The sequence below is a fragment of the Phoca vitulina genome, unplaced genomic scaffold (assembly GCF_004348235.1).
Source record: "Phoca vitulina isolate PV1807 unplaced genomic scaffold, GSC_HSeal_1.0 scaffold22, whole genome shotgun sequence".
Classification (NCBI taxonomy): Eukaryota; Metazoa; Chordata; class Mammalia; order Carnivora; family Phocidae; genus Phoca; species Phoca vitulina.
In genome coordinates, this window is record NW_022589725.1 from 18,290,383 (window position 1) to 18,307,012 (window position 16,630).

Here is a 16,630-nt window from a genome sequence, read left to right on the forward strand (position 1 = left end):
ATACCTATGCACATATGAACTCTAGGGTTGTTTTTTTTTTTCAGTGACACTACACAGTAGGCGAGAAAGGATGGTCACTTCCATAAAAAATTCTCAGGACAACGAAGTGGCAATGTGGTAAAAAGTGTGACTGTACCCTTAACTCATGCCAGGTTTATTCTAAGCTCCAGTTCCTAAGGAAAATATTGGTTTTCCTCTGTCATCCTGCTTTGAAATAATTCCTTGGAAATGCTCCTTCCAAAAGCTTTTATTTTTTTTCCCCTGGTACATGGAGATCTAAATATGAGAGGCAAAATAATAAAAAGTTTGTAAAATAATGAGAACGAAGAAAGGTCAGTCTGAATATAGGAACTGGCTGTGGGTCAATTCACAATAATGAAAAGACTTTTCTTGATGAGTAATAAACTCAGCCCAAGTCCTGTCTGAGAAGCCACAAGATGACATTAACATTTTTAACCCTGTGCTTTACAAGAGAGCAAGACAAAAGGGAAATTGCTGAAACACTGGAATGTAGATGCTCTTGGAAGGTGCCAATTTCTAAGTACTATTGGCAATCAGTGTATTTTAAACAGCAGTTGGAACCCTTATATAATTTCAAAAATAGCTAAGGAATTTCCCCCAGATCAGTACCCAAGGAAGGGCCGGCCTTCCCTTAACATCTTCTTTGTCTGTACCCACTTCTTTCCAGAGGTTTTATACAGACTCTCTTGTGCCAAGAACATTCTTTTCTGTTTGTTTTAAAATAATATCAGATTTCAGAAAAATCCAAAATAGTATTAAAAATTCCCATATACCTTTCACCCCAGTTTCCCAAATGTTGCCCTGTTTGCTTTAATATTCCCTCTTTTCCTCTCTCTAACTCTATCTCTATTTTTTTCTAAAACATTTGGGGGTAAGTTGTACCTATGACACCTTTTATCTCTAGCTACTTCAACATGCATTTCCTAAAAACAAAGATATTTTCTTACATAATCACAGTACAATTCTCAAGATCGGGAAATTAACATTGATACAATATTTATTATGTAATCTACAGATCTTGTTCAAATTTTACCAATTGTCCCACTGATATCCTTTTCAAGACTATTCTTCTAAATATTCTTCTAAATATTTCACCAGTCTTGGTGAAATAATTCCCAGCCTCTTTAAAAAGATGTAATGCATGCTTAAAGGATTTGAGCCTCATTGATTTTCAGGAAAAAGACACTGAAACTTCCGTTTAGCTGTGCATGAAGACATCTGCCTTTCCTAAAAAAGACCCCAAATAAAGTTTCACTCTATTCCCCAAAGCCTATGTTATCAGAGAAGATTCTGGATGGTTTCTCTTTGGTGTAGGGACTTGGATGCTTTTTTTTTTCCTGATTCCTCATTAGACTGAGAGAACTCACGTTAAAAATATCCTGGAAGATGTTTTCATCTTCCTCTCACACATAACAAAATACCTTCCTATTTCAATTTTAAAGCAAGACAGGATGCACAGTGCTTATGGGATGTACTAGATTCTACAAGCAGGTTATTCCATTACCTGGCACTAGGGCTCTGTTATAAAGGAGTAATTAAAGGCCAAAGGGTAACAACCTAAATAAATGCCTATCACAAAGTGGACTGGTTAAATAAATTCTAGTTAATACAGTCAATGTAATAATAGAGCAGCCATTCAAAAGAAGATGCAGCTATGTATGTTTCAAAATAAATTAAGCCTAAACAACAGAAAGTGGTTAAGTAGTATAGACTCTGCAGAGGGTAATTAGAGAACTTGAGGAAATAGAAGTAGAAGGGAGACATTTATAGTAAACCCTTTTGTACCATCTGACCTAAAAATTGTTTACCACATGTATATGTTGTGTTCAGAGAAAGAAAGAGAGAAAATCACGAATAGTACGTAGGTAGGTAGACGGATTTAAGACTAAAAATTTGAAGGAACAGCAGGCTCCATATTCTCCAGCTGCACCTTTTATTTTGAAAGCCATCATTCCTTTTTTCATGTCCCCCCACCGTTTAGTCCTCTTTAGTTAGCAGGAGTCTTATTCTCGGCTAGGTAGTGAAGACACAAACCAGCCTTAGTCCTAGATACACTTTCAACAAAACCGCACACCATACACAGCCTCAAACACACGTTTTCAGGTTTGGAGGTGGGGTGGAGTGAGATGAGGAACAAGCCTGGGCAATCTAAGAGGGGCCTCCGTCTCTCCCCTTGCATTAGATTTGCACTACCTCCCCTCACCCCTTCATTCCTACGTGCGCCTTACTGCCCACCCCTGCTCCAGACCCCAAGCACCCAGGAGGCTGGACTCGCTTAAATTTCCTCCTACCTGCGCCGCGGCCCGGGGGGGTGGGGGGGCTCGTGACGTCAAGGCTGAGAGAGGGGGCGCTGCCTCCTGGGTTCCCACCCCTCCTGGCCCTGCGGCCCGGCTTGCCCTTTAAAAGAGCGGGGCCTGCGCCAACCGTACCACACCGCGGGGACCTGGACACACAGCTGCTTTCCCGGAGCATCTTTATCTCGCCTTCTGCCCGCATCTCACTCACCGGTCCAGCCGCCATCCTCTTCTCCGTGCAGATTCGGCCGAGCGGAGCCATGCAGCCGGCGGTGTTTCTCGGCCTCCTGGGAGCGGCGGTGGTGGCCGGTGAGTGGGCTCGGCCGGCTGTTCAGCACCGCGGACAGCGCTAGCCTCGGTCTTCCGGCCGCTGGGGAACCAGCTTGTAGATACTGGGGGAAGAGGAAGGGGTTGAGTGGAAGGTTTTTCCTTCTTTCTTGAGATTCTTAATTTCTGAAACTCCCTGCTTCATCGTCTGACTTGGAAAAAGCCAGAGGGCTTCCTAGCCCAACCAGAAGAGTCTCAGTCTTTTCATATCTGAGTTTTCCTGTAGGTAGAGAAAAACGTGCCTGCGCCTCCAAGGAAACCCCACATTTTGTGCTCACTTCTAAAATGTCATGCTCTCTCTACCTGTCTAGAGAGATGCTGCTAAAATCTTAATATGTAACTGGAATTAAGTATTTGTTTGGTTTTTTAAAGCCAGAGAACTATGGAGACACAAGAGTACATGTATTATGATATTAGTTGGCACCTGCATAATTTCCTTTATTATCATTATTATTTAAACATGATGAGATGAAAATAAGTCTCGTATGTATATAAGATATCATATCTTTTTCTTAACATGTTCCTCTATATGTGTGTCTTTATGTATATGTATGTACAAGTTTAACGTAATTTTTTTTGTATTTTATAGTTCCATTTCTGGGGAGAGGTAATTTCATATCCAAATTCATCCATTTTTAAGTATGAATGGAAACTGCAGTAGATATTTTGACTTTTGTACTCCAGGAAAATAACAATTATAAAACAACCACAAAGATATCCTTGAAGAAGTAAAAACAAAACAAAACAAACAAAAAAACCAAAACATCATTTTAGTCAATTCGGGAGGATGTAATTTTAAGTAGTAGATATTTGATAGTGTCTCTTTATGTGTGGAAGACTGTAGGGTTAATCTTTCAAACTACTATGAATCTTGAAGAAATGATCTCTGGAGATTTGGAAAAGAGTGTGTGTGTGTGTGTGTGTGTGTGTGTGTGTGTTGAAGTAAAATCACTAGACCATTTACCAGGGAAGTAAATATGCTACCACCAGATTAAACTGGAGGTTTTCTGTTACTGTTTTAATAACCTCATAGGATATTGTTCTTATCTGAGATTGAGATTCCTAACTGGAATTGAGGTATTGCCAACCATGAATATGAAGTTTCCAATGACAGCAATTGCTGGATCCCAAATATAAAGACACAAAAAGAAAACCAATGGTAGTTTATTTTATTGCAAGCTACACACATTCAGAATTTTCTAACATTTTTTTTAAAGATGTTATTTATTTATTTGACAGAGAGAGACACAGCGGGAGAGGGAATACAAGCAGGGGGAGTGGGAGAGGGAGAAGCAGGCCTCCCGCTGAGCAGGGAGCCCGACGCCAGGCCTGATCCCAGGACCGTGGGATCATGACCTGAGCCGAAGGCAGACACTTAACGACTGAGCCACCCAGGCACTCCCAGAATTTTCTAATGTTCTTGTCACTCTTATAAATTGCCTATAAATGTTCTTAATTTAAAGAAAACTAAATGAATATTTAGAGTCTTTTCCAGTCAAAAATATTTTCAAAAAGAAACTGCTTAAAATGCTATAGCTATGCTATACATTGTGCTTTGGACTACAAAACAGTGTCATTTGTGAGACTTACTTTACTATAGTGGTAAAATATTTATAGCTCCTTTATTCAAGAGAATATTTTAAGAAGGGTTCATATTTTAATATTGGCTAAATTAGAGACATTTTTTGAGACATTATATTCTTTAAAAAAATTATCAAGCTATAATTCACACACCATAAAATGTACACTTTTAAAGTGCATAATTTAGTATATTCACAGATTCTGTAATCATTATCAAATGTCAGAAGTTTTCCATTACCCCAGAAAGAAACCCCTATGCCCGTTAGCAGTCATTTCCCATTCCCACCTTCCACAAATGCCTGGAAATGAAACATGGTAACCTTCAAGCAAAGTTTGCTATTTAGCAAAATCACAGAGCTGAAGAAAACCTCAGGAAACCATCTGGTTCATTTCCTACCCTTAAGAGCTTCTGAAGGGAGATCCATACCTTTCTACAGTAAGCTACTGGGCACTCTAAAAAATTAATGTGAGTGAAGTAGCTCTGTGATATCCATATTATACTGGGTAAAATAGTTTCTGCATTCAGATGAGGTTGCTTAACTTTTTAAACTATAGCTGCATTTTTATTCTGGAATCAAACCTTAGTTTGATAGTCTTGTGATATATAATACTCTGGAAGTTATTCTCAGGTTTATCATACAATATAATTTGAAGATTTTCTACCATCTGACTACTTCACTTTTATCATAATCTTTGGGTTTTCTTTGGTGCCTCCTGAATCTTAATTTATACAAAAATAAGTTAAGCTACTTTAGGGGAATCAACATGTCTTTGGTTATTACTTTGCTGTCACAGATTCTATTGGAAGAAATACAGTAGAACTTAGGTGTCTCACCAAGATGCATAATGCACTTTTATAAGGAGACCTCAGCTCCTTTCCATCAAAAACAGGCCTGAAGAGCCTCAGTCAGAGAAACAGGACTGTCCTGCAATAACAAACATGAGCTATAAATTGTTTAGAGTGATAAAGAAAATATCTCTCGGAACACCTGGGTGGCTCAGTCGGTTAAACACCTGCCTTCTGCTCAGGTCATGACCCCAGAGTCCTGGGATGGAGTCCCACATCGGGCTCCTCGCTTGCTCCTCTGCCTGTCGCTTCCCCTGCTTGTGCTTGTGTGCTCTCTCTCTTTCTGACAAATAAATAAAAAAACCTTTAAAAAGAAAAAAAAAAGAAAAATACTTATCTCCGCCCAAATCTGATGACTGTTAATAGTTAGGCGATGTCAGTAGTTAATAAAAGTACCTACTTTACATTTGGGGGGGGGGTGTTATTAGCAAGAAACTGCATTACAAAGAAGGTTTAGTAAAGCTAGATTTTATTTATTTTTTTATTTTTATTAAAGATTTTATTTATTTATTTGAGAGAGAGGATGAGATAGAGAGAGAGCATGAGACGGTCAGAGAGAAGCAGACCCCCCGCTGAGCAGGGAGCCCGATGCGGGAATCGATCCCGGGACTCCAGGATCATGACCTGAGCTGAAGGCAGTCGCTTAACCAACTGAGCCACCCAGGCGCCCTAGTAAAGCTAGATTTTTAAAAGGCACCTTCTAGCTTATTAGAGGAGTAATTCTCTCAGTTATATCTTTCCACAGAATTTTACAGATTCAGGTGCAAAGAATAAGTGCCAGAGTGGGAATGTTCCCAAATAATAGCCATTTGGGGGATAAAATAATGGCCCAGCATACTGGACCCTGGATGCCAAAGGCAGGCCATCTGGATCTTGTTTGAACTAAATTTCAGGAAGATCGTGGGGTCTTCTTACCTTGTTAACCACTTCTCAAACAGTTTACACATGATTTTAACATGCTGGATAGCTTTGGGCTTCTTGAAACAATTGAAGTAGATCCCCGGCCATGCTTTAAAAAGGAAAATTCAGTAAGGTGAGTACATGAAATAGGTGTTTTATTTCGAGATTGAGCTCTATGATCTGTAACTGATTAGAGGCAGGCAGTTAAGAATGCTTGGAGAGCAAATATTTTGTGAGGAGAGGTCAGGTTGCTGGTTAAAAATAAATTGCATTTGAGTAGCTTTCATCTCTGATGTCTGACAGTATTGCTCTTGCTCCAGCTAGTTCTTCTCTTGCTCAGGGATCTAGAAGAATTTTCTGCACTGAGCTTCTTCAGCTATAATAGCAATTGTCTACTCCAGGGAATGCCAGGAGAACTGTGGAGGTGGGCCTACATGTAAATGCTTTAGCTTCTCCAATGGAAAGGGCTTAGACAGAACAAAGTCAAAGTGAAAGATGAAAGAATCAAAGCAGCTTTGAAAGAAAAAAATGGCTTTGGAAAATTAAAAGCACCTGAAACATCTCCTAAGAAGACAAAGGCATTTGAATCGCTGGTTTAAAACAAGCAGAGTCTCATGAAATTTAATTTGAATAAATTAAAATTTATTCTTCTTTTTTTTAAAGATTTTATTTATTTACTTGACAGAGAGAGAGAGAGTAGCAGAGGGAGAGGGAGCGGCAGACTCCCTGCCGAGCAGGGAGCCCAATGCGGGGCTTGATCCCAGGACCCTGAGATCATGACCTGAGCCGAAGGCAGACGCCTAACCGACTGAGCCACCCAGGCGCCCCTAAAATTTATTCTTTTAAAATATCCTCATTAGCCAGCTGTTAAACACCTATTTGTACATGATATTACAGACTTGATGCTGTACTAGTAGAATGAGATCACTCCCCTGCTCTTTACACATGGCTGCAGACAACGTGGGGAAAGGGAAATGCAACACTGATAGAGATGCGTAAGCAACCTTGTTCAGACAAAGGACTGGGGGTAAAAATGAAGTAATTAGGGGCACCTGAGTGGCTCAGCCGGTTAAGCGTCTGCCTTCGGCTCAGGTCGTGATCCCAGGGTCCTGGGATCGAGCCCCACATCGGGCTCCCTGCTCGGTGGGGAGTCTGCTTCTCCCTCTCCCTCTGCCTGCCCCTCTCCCTCCCCCTGCTCCTGCTCGCTCTCTTGCTCTCTCTATCTCAAATAAATAAATAAAAAATCTTTTAAAAAAATGAAGTAATTAGTGATATAAGATAATCACAATCACGTCTTCAAAAATAAAGTGAGTTTTGGGAGGGATATTTTCTTGGGGGCAGGAATAGGTAGAGGGAATCACAAATCTTTACCCATTTTGGGTAGGCAGAAGAGTTGAGGAGGGTACCCTGGTTTCATTTAAACTAGGTTTTAAACTTTTTATTTACATTTAGAAAACTGCACAGATCATAGTATACAGCTTAATGAATTTTTCACTCATTGAGCACATCTGTGTAATCAGTACCCTGATCAAGAAACAGAACGTTGCCAGGGCACCTCGGTGGATCAGTTGGTTGAGGGTCCAACTCTTGGTTTTGGCTCAGGTCATGATCTCAGGGTCGTAGGATCGAGCCATGCTTCGGGCTCCATGCTCAGCGGGGAGTCTGCTTGAGATTCTCTCCCTCTCCTTCTGCCCCTCCCCCACTTATTCCCTCTCTCACTCTCAAATAAATGAATCTTAAAAAAAAAAAAAAAAAGAAAGAAACCGAACATTGTCAGTATCTCAGAAGCTCTCTTTGTCTGTGGTGTGGATTTGAATTATACTGCATATTAGACAGTATTCATTTCCAAATCATGTTTAAGACATTGCTAGGGAAAACATCTGTGTGTGTGTGTGTGTGAGAGAGAGAGAGAGAGAGAGAGAGAGAGAGAGAGCGCACTGGGGCAATTATGGCTCCTGGACCGATCTTCTTCAACTATCTCCATTCTGCTCAGCTGTGACTCTGCCCCTCTCTCCATATAATGTGCAGAGGGTGGAGATGATTTTGTGAGTTGGGGGTCACACAGCTTCCAAAAATCAACTAAAGTCTTCCCATTTATTTTTCTCCTTCAAAGCAGTCAGTTCTGTGCCAGTGGATAACAGGAACCACAATGAAGAAATGGTAAGTTGAATTGGAAGTCCAGAATCTAGACTTTTATCTAGACTCTAGATTCTCCCACTCCTTATCATATCAAACCAAACCAAACAAAAAAAACAAAAACAAATGACAGCAACAGGAAACCTACAACATAGTCTTACAAAGCTAGGTTTTCATCCCTAAGGGGACGGGGGCAGAGAATGTCCCTCCTGCCCTGGGCTCTCATTTCCTTCCTGGATGTCTTTAGTGTCCTGGAGGATAGCTGTCATCACCATTTTCCTTCCAACCTGCAAGAAATGGGTGTTTATTTCTTGTCTCTTATGTAATCTTGACCCAATGCTGTTTTGCACTGTTCTGTGGAGAAGCTTCTGAGATTTCACTATGGTCCTGTAAATCTACATTTCTGCCCCAAGGATCCCACACCAGTACAGGCCACAGAGCCAAGCCTCTTGCTACAGCTGCTCTGGGTTGAGTTAGTCTCTCATCCCAGTGACACCAGCTTTTGCCAACATGCTCTTGGGTTTCCCCCCACCCCCAGGTGACTCGCTGCATCATCGAGGTCCTCTCAAATGCCTTGTCGAAGTCCAGCGCTCCACCCATCACCCCAGAGTGTCGCCAAGTCCTGAAAAAGAGTAAGTGTCCTACACTGCAGGAGATCTTTGTCCATCAAGTGGTCCTTTCTCCCACTCCCTCCACTACACCTTCCACTTTACCTCCAAATGAAAGGGTGCAGGGGAGGGCATAATGAACTGGGAAGAGTGCGGATTAGACTAGGATCTGGGGAGATAGAAGATAATGGCTTCTAGTCCCACTCTGCCACTTCATAGCTGTGTGGCCACGGGGAAGGACCTCTTGCCTTTCTGGGCTTATTTTCTCAAAGTAAAATGAGGAAGTTGAACTCAATGACAGCCTTTGAGATAGCTATCAGTTCTTAAATTCCTTAGTTCCAGAGTTTGGATTTTTAGAACAGGCTTTCACTTGGATGGAGGGAAGTGTGGGGAGTGCTCATTTGTGATTAGGTCGCAGGAGTTAAGTGTTCTGGGAATGCTGGAAGATGAAAGGATAGAAGGAGATCTTAAAATTATTCTTTGCCTTCTGCTCTTCTGACAGTGAGAAGTTAGAAGCTTGAAGGATGACTTGGAAACTTCTGGCCTCTTTACATGACAGATTGTTCAGGCCATTGTATTTATTTATTTATTAAAGATTTTATTTATTTACTTGACAGAGAGAGACACAGCGAGAGCAGGAACACAAGCAGGGGGAGTGGGAGAGGGAGAAGCAGGCTTCCCGCCGAGCAGGGAGACCAATGCGGGGGCTCAATTCCCAGGATCCTGGGATCATGACCTGAGCCGAAGGCAGATGCTTAATGACGGAGCCACCCAGGCGCCCCTGTTCAGGCCATTTTAATTTAGAGCTGATTAGAATGGGAGGTACTACCAAATGGTGGAGAACTGGAAGGGGGAGGCTACAAGGGGAGCAGCCGGTGAGTCAGAGCAGTGACCTTCTGAATCTAGAGTGGGATGCGTTCTCTATACAATCAACTTCTGTTGAAGATAAAATTTGAACAGAAATGCAAGCAGTGTCCACTGGGAGTTGACAATGAAAGATCAGTTTTTCAAAAACTATGCCGTCTATCCTATGCATGAAGTCAACCTGATTCAGTCAAATCCAAAACACTGTTCTCTTCAACACCTTCTCTGCTTTTAAATTTTTAGTTAGGCTGGGAATAGTGGATTTGTTTTTCCTGTCACCTCCAAAATCTCCCATTGCAAGATAATACTCTCTTGCTATTGCCGCACATGAGCCCTCATGCATAAAATGGTAAAAACAAGTATTGGCAATTGACCAAAAGAGTAACCTGGCAGGACTCAATCCACCATTGGGGGCTTCAGGGTAATCACAGATGTGGGGACCTGAGCCTCTATAGACCCCATGAATAGTGGGAGGAAGCTTCCCTACCAATCCCAGCATACATATCTTTCCGAATTTCTCCCCAAACTTTTTTCCAGCCATTACAGGGAATAAATACAGACAGAATGAGTCTTCAGGCAGAGGCTAAAGGCAGCTCCTCTGGGCAAACCTGTCTCACTACCTCCTTCCCCTTCCCTCGTTTACCAGATGGATGCAGAAGTGTGGGGTCTGCCATAGTAGGTCATCAAAGAACTGTGATTGCTTAGGAAGAGCTGTTGAATGTAGGGCTCTGCTTGCCTGCCAAGATCAGACTCAGCCTTTAGGTTGTGGCCATAGTGATTCTAGCCTCTGCTTAACACAGACTGTGTCTTGGGGTCTTTAGATGTCTGTTGAGAGAGACCCAGGGAAACTGGTTAAAATCAAATGACTCATGTCTCTCAGAAAGGACCCTGGTGACACTCTACCCAGAGAACTATACAATGCTGAGATTGGGAGGGTTTAAGAGATCCTCCTGGTTGCAGACTCAGCAGCCAAGGCCAGACAGACAGCATAGGGTATAAGGCAGGATAAGAAGTGACTCACAAACTGGAGGATACATGTCCCTTTGCAGGGGGGCGGGGGGCAGATATTTCTCACTTTCAACCCTACTGGTGGAGAAATACAGACTTTGTTATCAGATTTGGATTTTTCAAAAGAAGTTAAAATTTGGATTTGTAAGCAATATCTCCTGGTATTTAAGTATTGCCTTTGAATTTGAAATGACTAAAAATGCTATTTAGGCCAACCAGAACTCACCTCTGGGTTACCACTTTGTGGCTTCTGCCCAATTCTAGTTTTCTCTCCTGCTGATGTGTCTTAAACTGATCAGAAGACTGGTGGAGCTTTTCAGCCAGCTGGATGGATGAAATCTCCTTCCTGCCCCTAGCCCACCTCATCTCCACTCCCCATTCTGTCCAGAGTGTCTGTGGAGCAAGCACACACTTGTTGAGTGAATGAGCACTTAGGGGAATAGAGGAGAATCATTGTTTTACAGCTTGAAGAGACCTTAGGGAATACATAGTCCAATTTCTTAATAGGTAAAAGAATCTGTTTGTCCAGGTTAATCTGGTCATCCTTGCAACAGAGACTTAAGGATAGAAGGTACATTTCCCCCTTTTTTACTGGAAAGTAAGGATAAGCTTCACACCTTGGTTTATCAGATTGACAATGACTATGTGCTGCTAATTACAGTCCTCCTCTGATCTCACCTGCGGGGACTTAAAGCTAAATTTAGGAGGAAGTTCTAAGACTAAGGCACAAGCTGCTACAGGGAGCACAGATTTAACTGGGAAAAAATAAAAATACTGTTCCTGACCAGTAGGCAGTAGGAAAGGGGTGACACAGTCCCCACCCTGGAAAGCTGAGATCTTGTCTGATTAGGGCTATGTCAACTGACTCTCAGAATGATGTCAGTATCTGCCCAAAGCCTCCTTGCTCACCTGTGCCGACCTGAACGACCCCACCTGCTTCAATGCTGCACTGGCTCTTAAAAGACAAAATCACTGGGGAGGGACCAGCTCTCAGGTGTCTGGGTATGAAAGGTCAGAGACATTTCAGTTGATTCACAAAACATGAGGATGTTATCATGCCAGGCTATGCTTTAAGGAGAGAGGTACAGACCATCCAATATTTTTTGGACATTTTTACAATGACCAATTTTTTTCCATTTTGCAAATGTTCAGTTCAAAATGACTCATCAGTGCCATTTAGTAGAAATATATTGTGAACCACAAATATAACTTCAAATTTCTTAGTGGCTGCATTAAAAAAGTAAAAAGAGACAGGAGAAATTAATTTTAATAATATATTTTATTTTTATCCAGTGTATTTTATTCAATATATACTATTTACACATCCAATAGATTTATTTATGTATTTATTTATAAAGTTTATCTTTTTTTTTTAGTAATCTCTACACCCAATGTGGGGCTTGAACTCACAACCCCAAGATCAACAGTCGCATGCTTTTCTGACTGAGCCAGCCACGTGCCCCCACACCCAAAATATTTATAATATATATTATCCATTACATCCAAAATATTTCAACATATAATCAATATGAAAAATTGAGATATTTTGCATTTTTTTCACACAAAGTCTTCAAAATCTGGTGGGTATCTTAGACTTATAGCTCATCTCAGTTTGGACCAGCCACATTTCAAGTACTCAGTAGCCACAAAGGACTGGCAGCTCCCACAACAGACAGTGCAGATCTGGACCCAGAGCTACGAGAGGCCTTGGCTTCAGGAATTCTATCTGAACTCAGTGATGTAAGTTGAAATCCAAGGACTTGGAGCTAACAATCAGACAATGCTAGCTGCATATCACCTTTCATGAAATGCCCTTGAATTAAGGAGGATTTAGTCAAGGAGCTATTGACTTTTGGAAAAGATAGGAGAGGACACATTCAATTAAAATATCAGTTATACCATTTACTGTTGACTAATGAAACACAAAGGTAACTCAGTATACTGGTCTTCATCTTCAACATCTGAGAATATGTTGGGCAGATGGGACCTGAGTGATGGAAGAAATGGTTCTTTCTACTGCTGGGCAGTTTTCTCAGGGAAGAAATATACACCCTTCTTATCACCAGTCACGAAGTTATATTGTCACTTATTGCTACGTTGAGTCTACACAGTTGATTGGATTAAAAAGGCTGATAAACTAATTATTTAAAATTTTAAATCCTCCTTTGAATCCTGATACTTCCCATTTTGGCTATTTAACTTTATTTAGCTGGATTCTAGCTAGAGCTATTTACATAATGCTAATTTTTTAACCCTTACTTAGAGCAAATATGGAAAGAAGGGTCCCTAATTGTACCTCTCTGAGTCTCAATGTCTTTGCAAAAAGGGGAGATTGAATTAGATGAATTCTAAGGTTTCTTCTGGTTCTAAATTCTAGCATTTCACAAATCTCTATTTGGATTTTAATTTGATCATTAATAGTACCAATGAGAGGGGCATCTGGGTGGCTCAGTCGGTTAAGCATCTGCCTTCAGCTCAGGTCATGATCCCAGGGTCCTGGGATCGAGTCCCACATGGGGCTCCTTGCTCAGCGGGGAGCCTGCTTCTCCCTCTGCCTGCATCTCTCCCTGCTTGTTCTCTGTCTCTCTCTCTGACAAATAAATAAATAGAATCTTTAAAAAAAAAAAAAAGCATCTGCCTTTGGCTCAGGTCATGATCCCAGGGTCCTGATATCAAGCCCCACTTCGGGCTCCCTTCTCCTCCGGGCTTTCGTTCTCCCCCCCCCCTTCCCCCCCCCCCCCCCCCCGCTTGTGCGCTCTCTCATTCTCTCTCTCTCAAATAAATAAAATCTTTAAAAGAAAATAGTACCCATGAGAAATGCTGGCTGGGTGTTATGAAAAAAGTAAAAATAGAGTTTATTATTAGAGTTAAACACAGCCAAGGAGCTTTCATACCATTTTCTTTTAAAAGGAATCTGAGTATACTTTTTATTAACTTAAAAAATTATCCAAGTAATTTTTCAGGTCCTTTGGTTTTGTAGTATCACTGAGGCTGGTGCTTGTTGAACCACAAGCAATTCTGGAAGTTACACTTACACTTCTTTATTTTCATTATAGGTAGAAAAGAGGTCAAAGATGAAGAGAAAAGTGAAAATGAAAACACACAGTTTGAAGTAAGATTGTTAAGAGACCAAGCTGATGCCTCAGAAGCCCACAGGCCTTCTGGTAGGGAGGAAGTCCCAGGAGAGGAGGACACCCAAGGTCCGACAGTGGCAGACACAGAGGGAGGGGGGCACAGCCGAGAAGGAGCAAGTGAACCCCAAGGAGACCTCTACTCCTCTGACAGCCAAGTCTCCAAAGAAGCAAAGACACGCCATTTTGAGAAAACCGAGGAAGAGGACAGGAAGGAAGAGGAGGGGGAGAAATACCAGAAAAGGGAGCATGGGAGAGACGGCAGTGAAGAGAAAAACCTGGAAGAGCTAGAAGAGACACAAAATGCCTTTCTCAACAAAAGAAACCAGGCTACAGCTAAGAAAAAAGAGGAGTTTAAGGCCAGATATGGTCTACACTCTGCTGGGCCCCCTGAGGAGAAGACACACAGCCGGGAGAGGAGCAGCCAGGAGAGTGGAGAGGATATAAGAAGCCAGGAGAAACACCCTCAAGAGTCTAAAAGCCAAGTTGGGAGTCAGGAAGAATCTGAGGAAAGTGAGGAAGATGCTGACCCTGAGGTGGACAAACGACGCTGGAAGCCAAGACACCACCATGGGAGGACCAGGCCTGACAGGTCCTCTCAAGAAGGGAAACCTCCCTCTGAGGAAAGGGGACACCTCCGTGAGGAATCTGAGGAGTCAAACATGGGCATGGTTGGATTGGGGGAAAAGAGGGACCACCATCCAGCCCACTATAGGGCTTCAGAGGAAGAACCCGAATATGGGGAAGAAATGAGGAGTTACCAGGCTGTCCAGGCTCCCAAGGACCTGGAGCAGGGACGATATGGGGGCAGAGGAAGTGAGGAGTACAGGGCTCCAAGACCTCCCAGTGAGGAGAGCTGGGAGGAGGACAAGAGAAATCGCCCCAGCTCAGAGCTTGACAACACAGCACAGGGATATAATGAAGAAAGTGAGGAAGAGAGGGGCCATGAGGGGGGATACCACCACAGAGCCAGGGGAGGGAAACCAGGTGCATATGCCATTCTAGACAACAAAGAAGAAAAACAGTTCTTGGGTGAAGGACACCACCGTGTCCAAGAAAGCCAGATGGATAAGGCAAGGAGGCACTCACAAGGTGAGTGGAAAGAGCAGGACAGAAATTACCTCAACTATGGCAAGGAAAGGGGTGAGGAAGAAGCCCAAGGGAAGTGGCAGCAGCAGGAGGACCTGGAAGATGCTACGGAGAGCAGGGAGGAAGCTAGGCTTCAAGGCAAACAGTATGCTCCCCATTACACCACTGACAAGAGGAAGAGATTAGGGGAGCTGCTCAACCCATACTATGACCCTTCCCAGTGGAAGAGCAGCCATTTTGAGAGAAAAGACAACATGGATGACAATTTTCTTGAGGGTGAAGAGGAAAATGGGCTGACCTTGAATGAGAAGAATTTCTTCCCAGAATATAACTATGACTTGTGGGAGAAAAAGCCCCTCGAAGAGGATGTGAACTGGGGATATGAGAAGAGAAATCTCTCCCCCAAACTGGATCTGAAAAGGCAGTATGACCGAGTGGCTGAACTAGACCAGCTCCTTCACTACAGGAAGAAGTCAGCCGAATTTCCAGACTTCTATGACTCTGAGGAGCAGATGAGCCCACGCCATGCAGCAGAGAATGAAAAGGACAGGGCTGGCCAGGGAGTTCTGACAGAGGAAGAGGTAGAGTGTGGGGCTTTTGTTTAAAATTATGATGGTTAATGTTAATATCTTCAAGACTATCTGAAAGTAATGTGGAGAAATTGGTGGGAATTAATTACCATGAGGATGTACCCCCAGTAAGAGCGTGGCGACAACCTCTGGGTTTAAGTTCCGTTGTCCATATCCTTGCCCACTTACCCTACTGCAGTGCTTCTCAACCTCGGCTGTATGTTGGAATCACCTGGAGGGCTTGAGTAATTACTGACGTTTGGGATCCACCCTCAGGGATTCTGTCTATTTGGTGCTGGGTGCTACTTGGGCATCAGGATTTTTCCAAGCTTCCATGTGGTTTCAGTGTTCAACCAAGGTTGACAACCCCTCTTTTGGTGTCTTCTTGGTCATTTAACTTTTCATCACTATTTCCCAGGGTAAGAAGGAACAGATGATTTAGAAATTAGTTGCTTTAGTCTATCCTTATCAGCTACTGGACTATAAAAATTAGTTTACATCTCAGATAGTTCACATTATCAGAACCGTACCTGCCTAAATGATGATTTTTTCCCTAATATTGAATTATGCTGGTTGGTGTTTCTCAAACTGGAATGTGCATCAGAATCTCAAGAGATTCCTAGCCTTCAGAGTTTCTGATTGAGTAGGTCCCGGGTGGGGCCCAAGAATCTGCATTTCGGCTAAGTTCCTTGGTGATGCTGATGCTTCTGGTCAGGGGACCACTTTGAGAACCGCTGATGAGGGTGTCTCATATGGCTCTAACATATCAAAAATTCCCTCCTGTTCATACTCCCTCAAACCACAATAAAATTAATCGATCTGGAACCTCATGCCTCCACTTTTCTGTATTTTCTAGGAAAAGGAACTTGAGAACCTAGCTGCGATGGATCTGGAACTACAGAAAATAGCTGAGAAGTTCAGTGGTAACCAAGGGGGCTGATGGCCGTTGGAGCAAAGGGCAGTTTTAAGGAGCAGCCCTCACATTATCTATTTTCCACCGCTTCACTGAAAGACACCATTTATTTACCCAAAGCAGAAAATAGAAGTTACTGTTCATTCAATGTTTGACACAACTGGAAATGCTTTAATTTTTGCCAGAATGCTATTGAAAATACGAATAGCATGACTTGTAGCATATCCTTTCTCGCAAAATAGACATATTAACATGCTTGTGACAATGACTGTGCTGTCATCCTTGAAAAAAAAAATACATTTGTCTTAGTTTGAAGTAATAAAAGATTCACCTGAGGCCAAA

General features: G+C 42.4%; 1 protein-coding gene across 2 annotated transcripts; it reads left to right on the forward strand.

The window, feature by feature from the left end:
- Positions 1–2,348: 2,348 nt before the first annotated feature.
- CHGB (chromogranin B) lies at positions 2,349–16,630 on the forward strand. Of its 2 annotated transcripts, none has more exons than XM_032419665.1 (5): positions 2,349–2,624; positions 8,087–8,130; positions 8,645–8,738; positions 13,643–15,387; positions 16,232–16,630. In XM_032419665.1, the coding sequence occupies exons 1-5, from the start codon at positions 2,576–2,578 to the stop codon at positions 16,313–16,315; spliced, it is 2,016 nt and encodes a 671-aa protein (XP_032275556.1). In that variant the 5' UTR covers positions 2,349–2,575; the 3' UTR covers positions 16,316–16,630. The 2 variants fall into 2 exon arrangements, with proteins under 2 accessions (XP_032275556.1, XP_032275555.1); XM_032419664.1 differs by having other exon boundaries at positions 2,350–2,624; positions 8,084–8,130.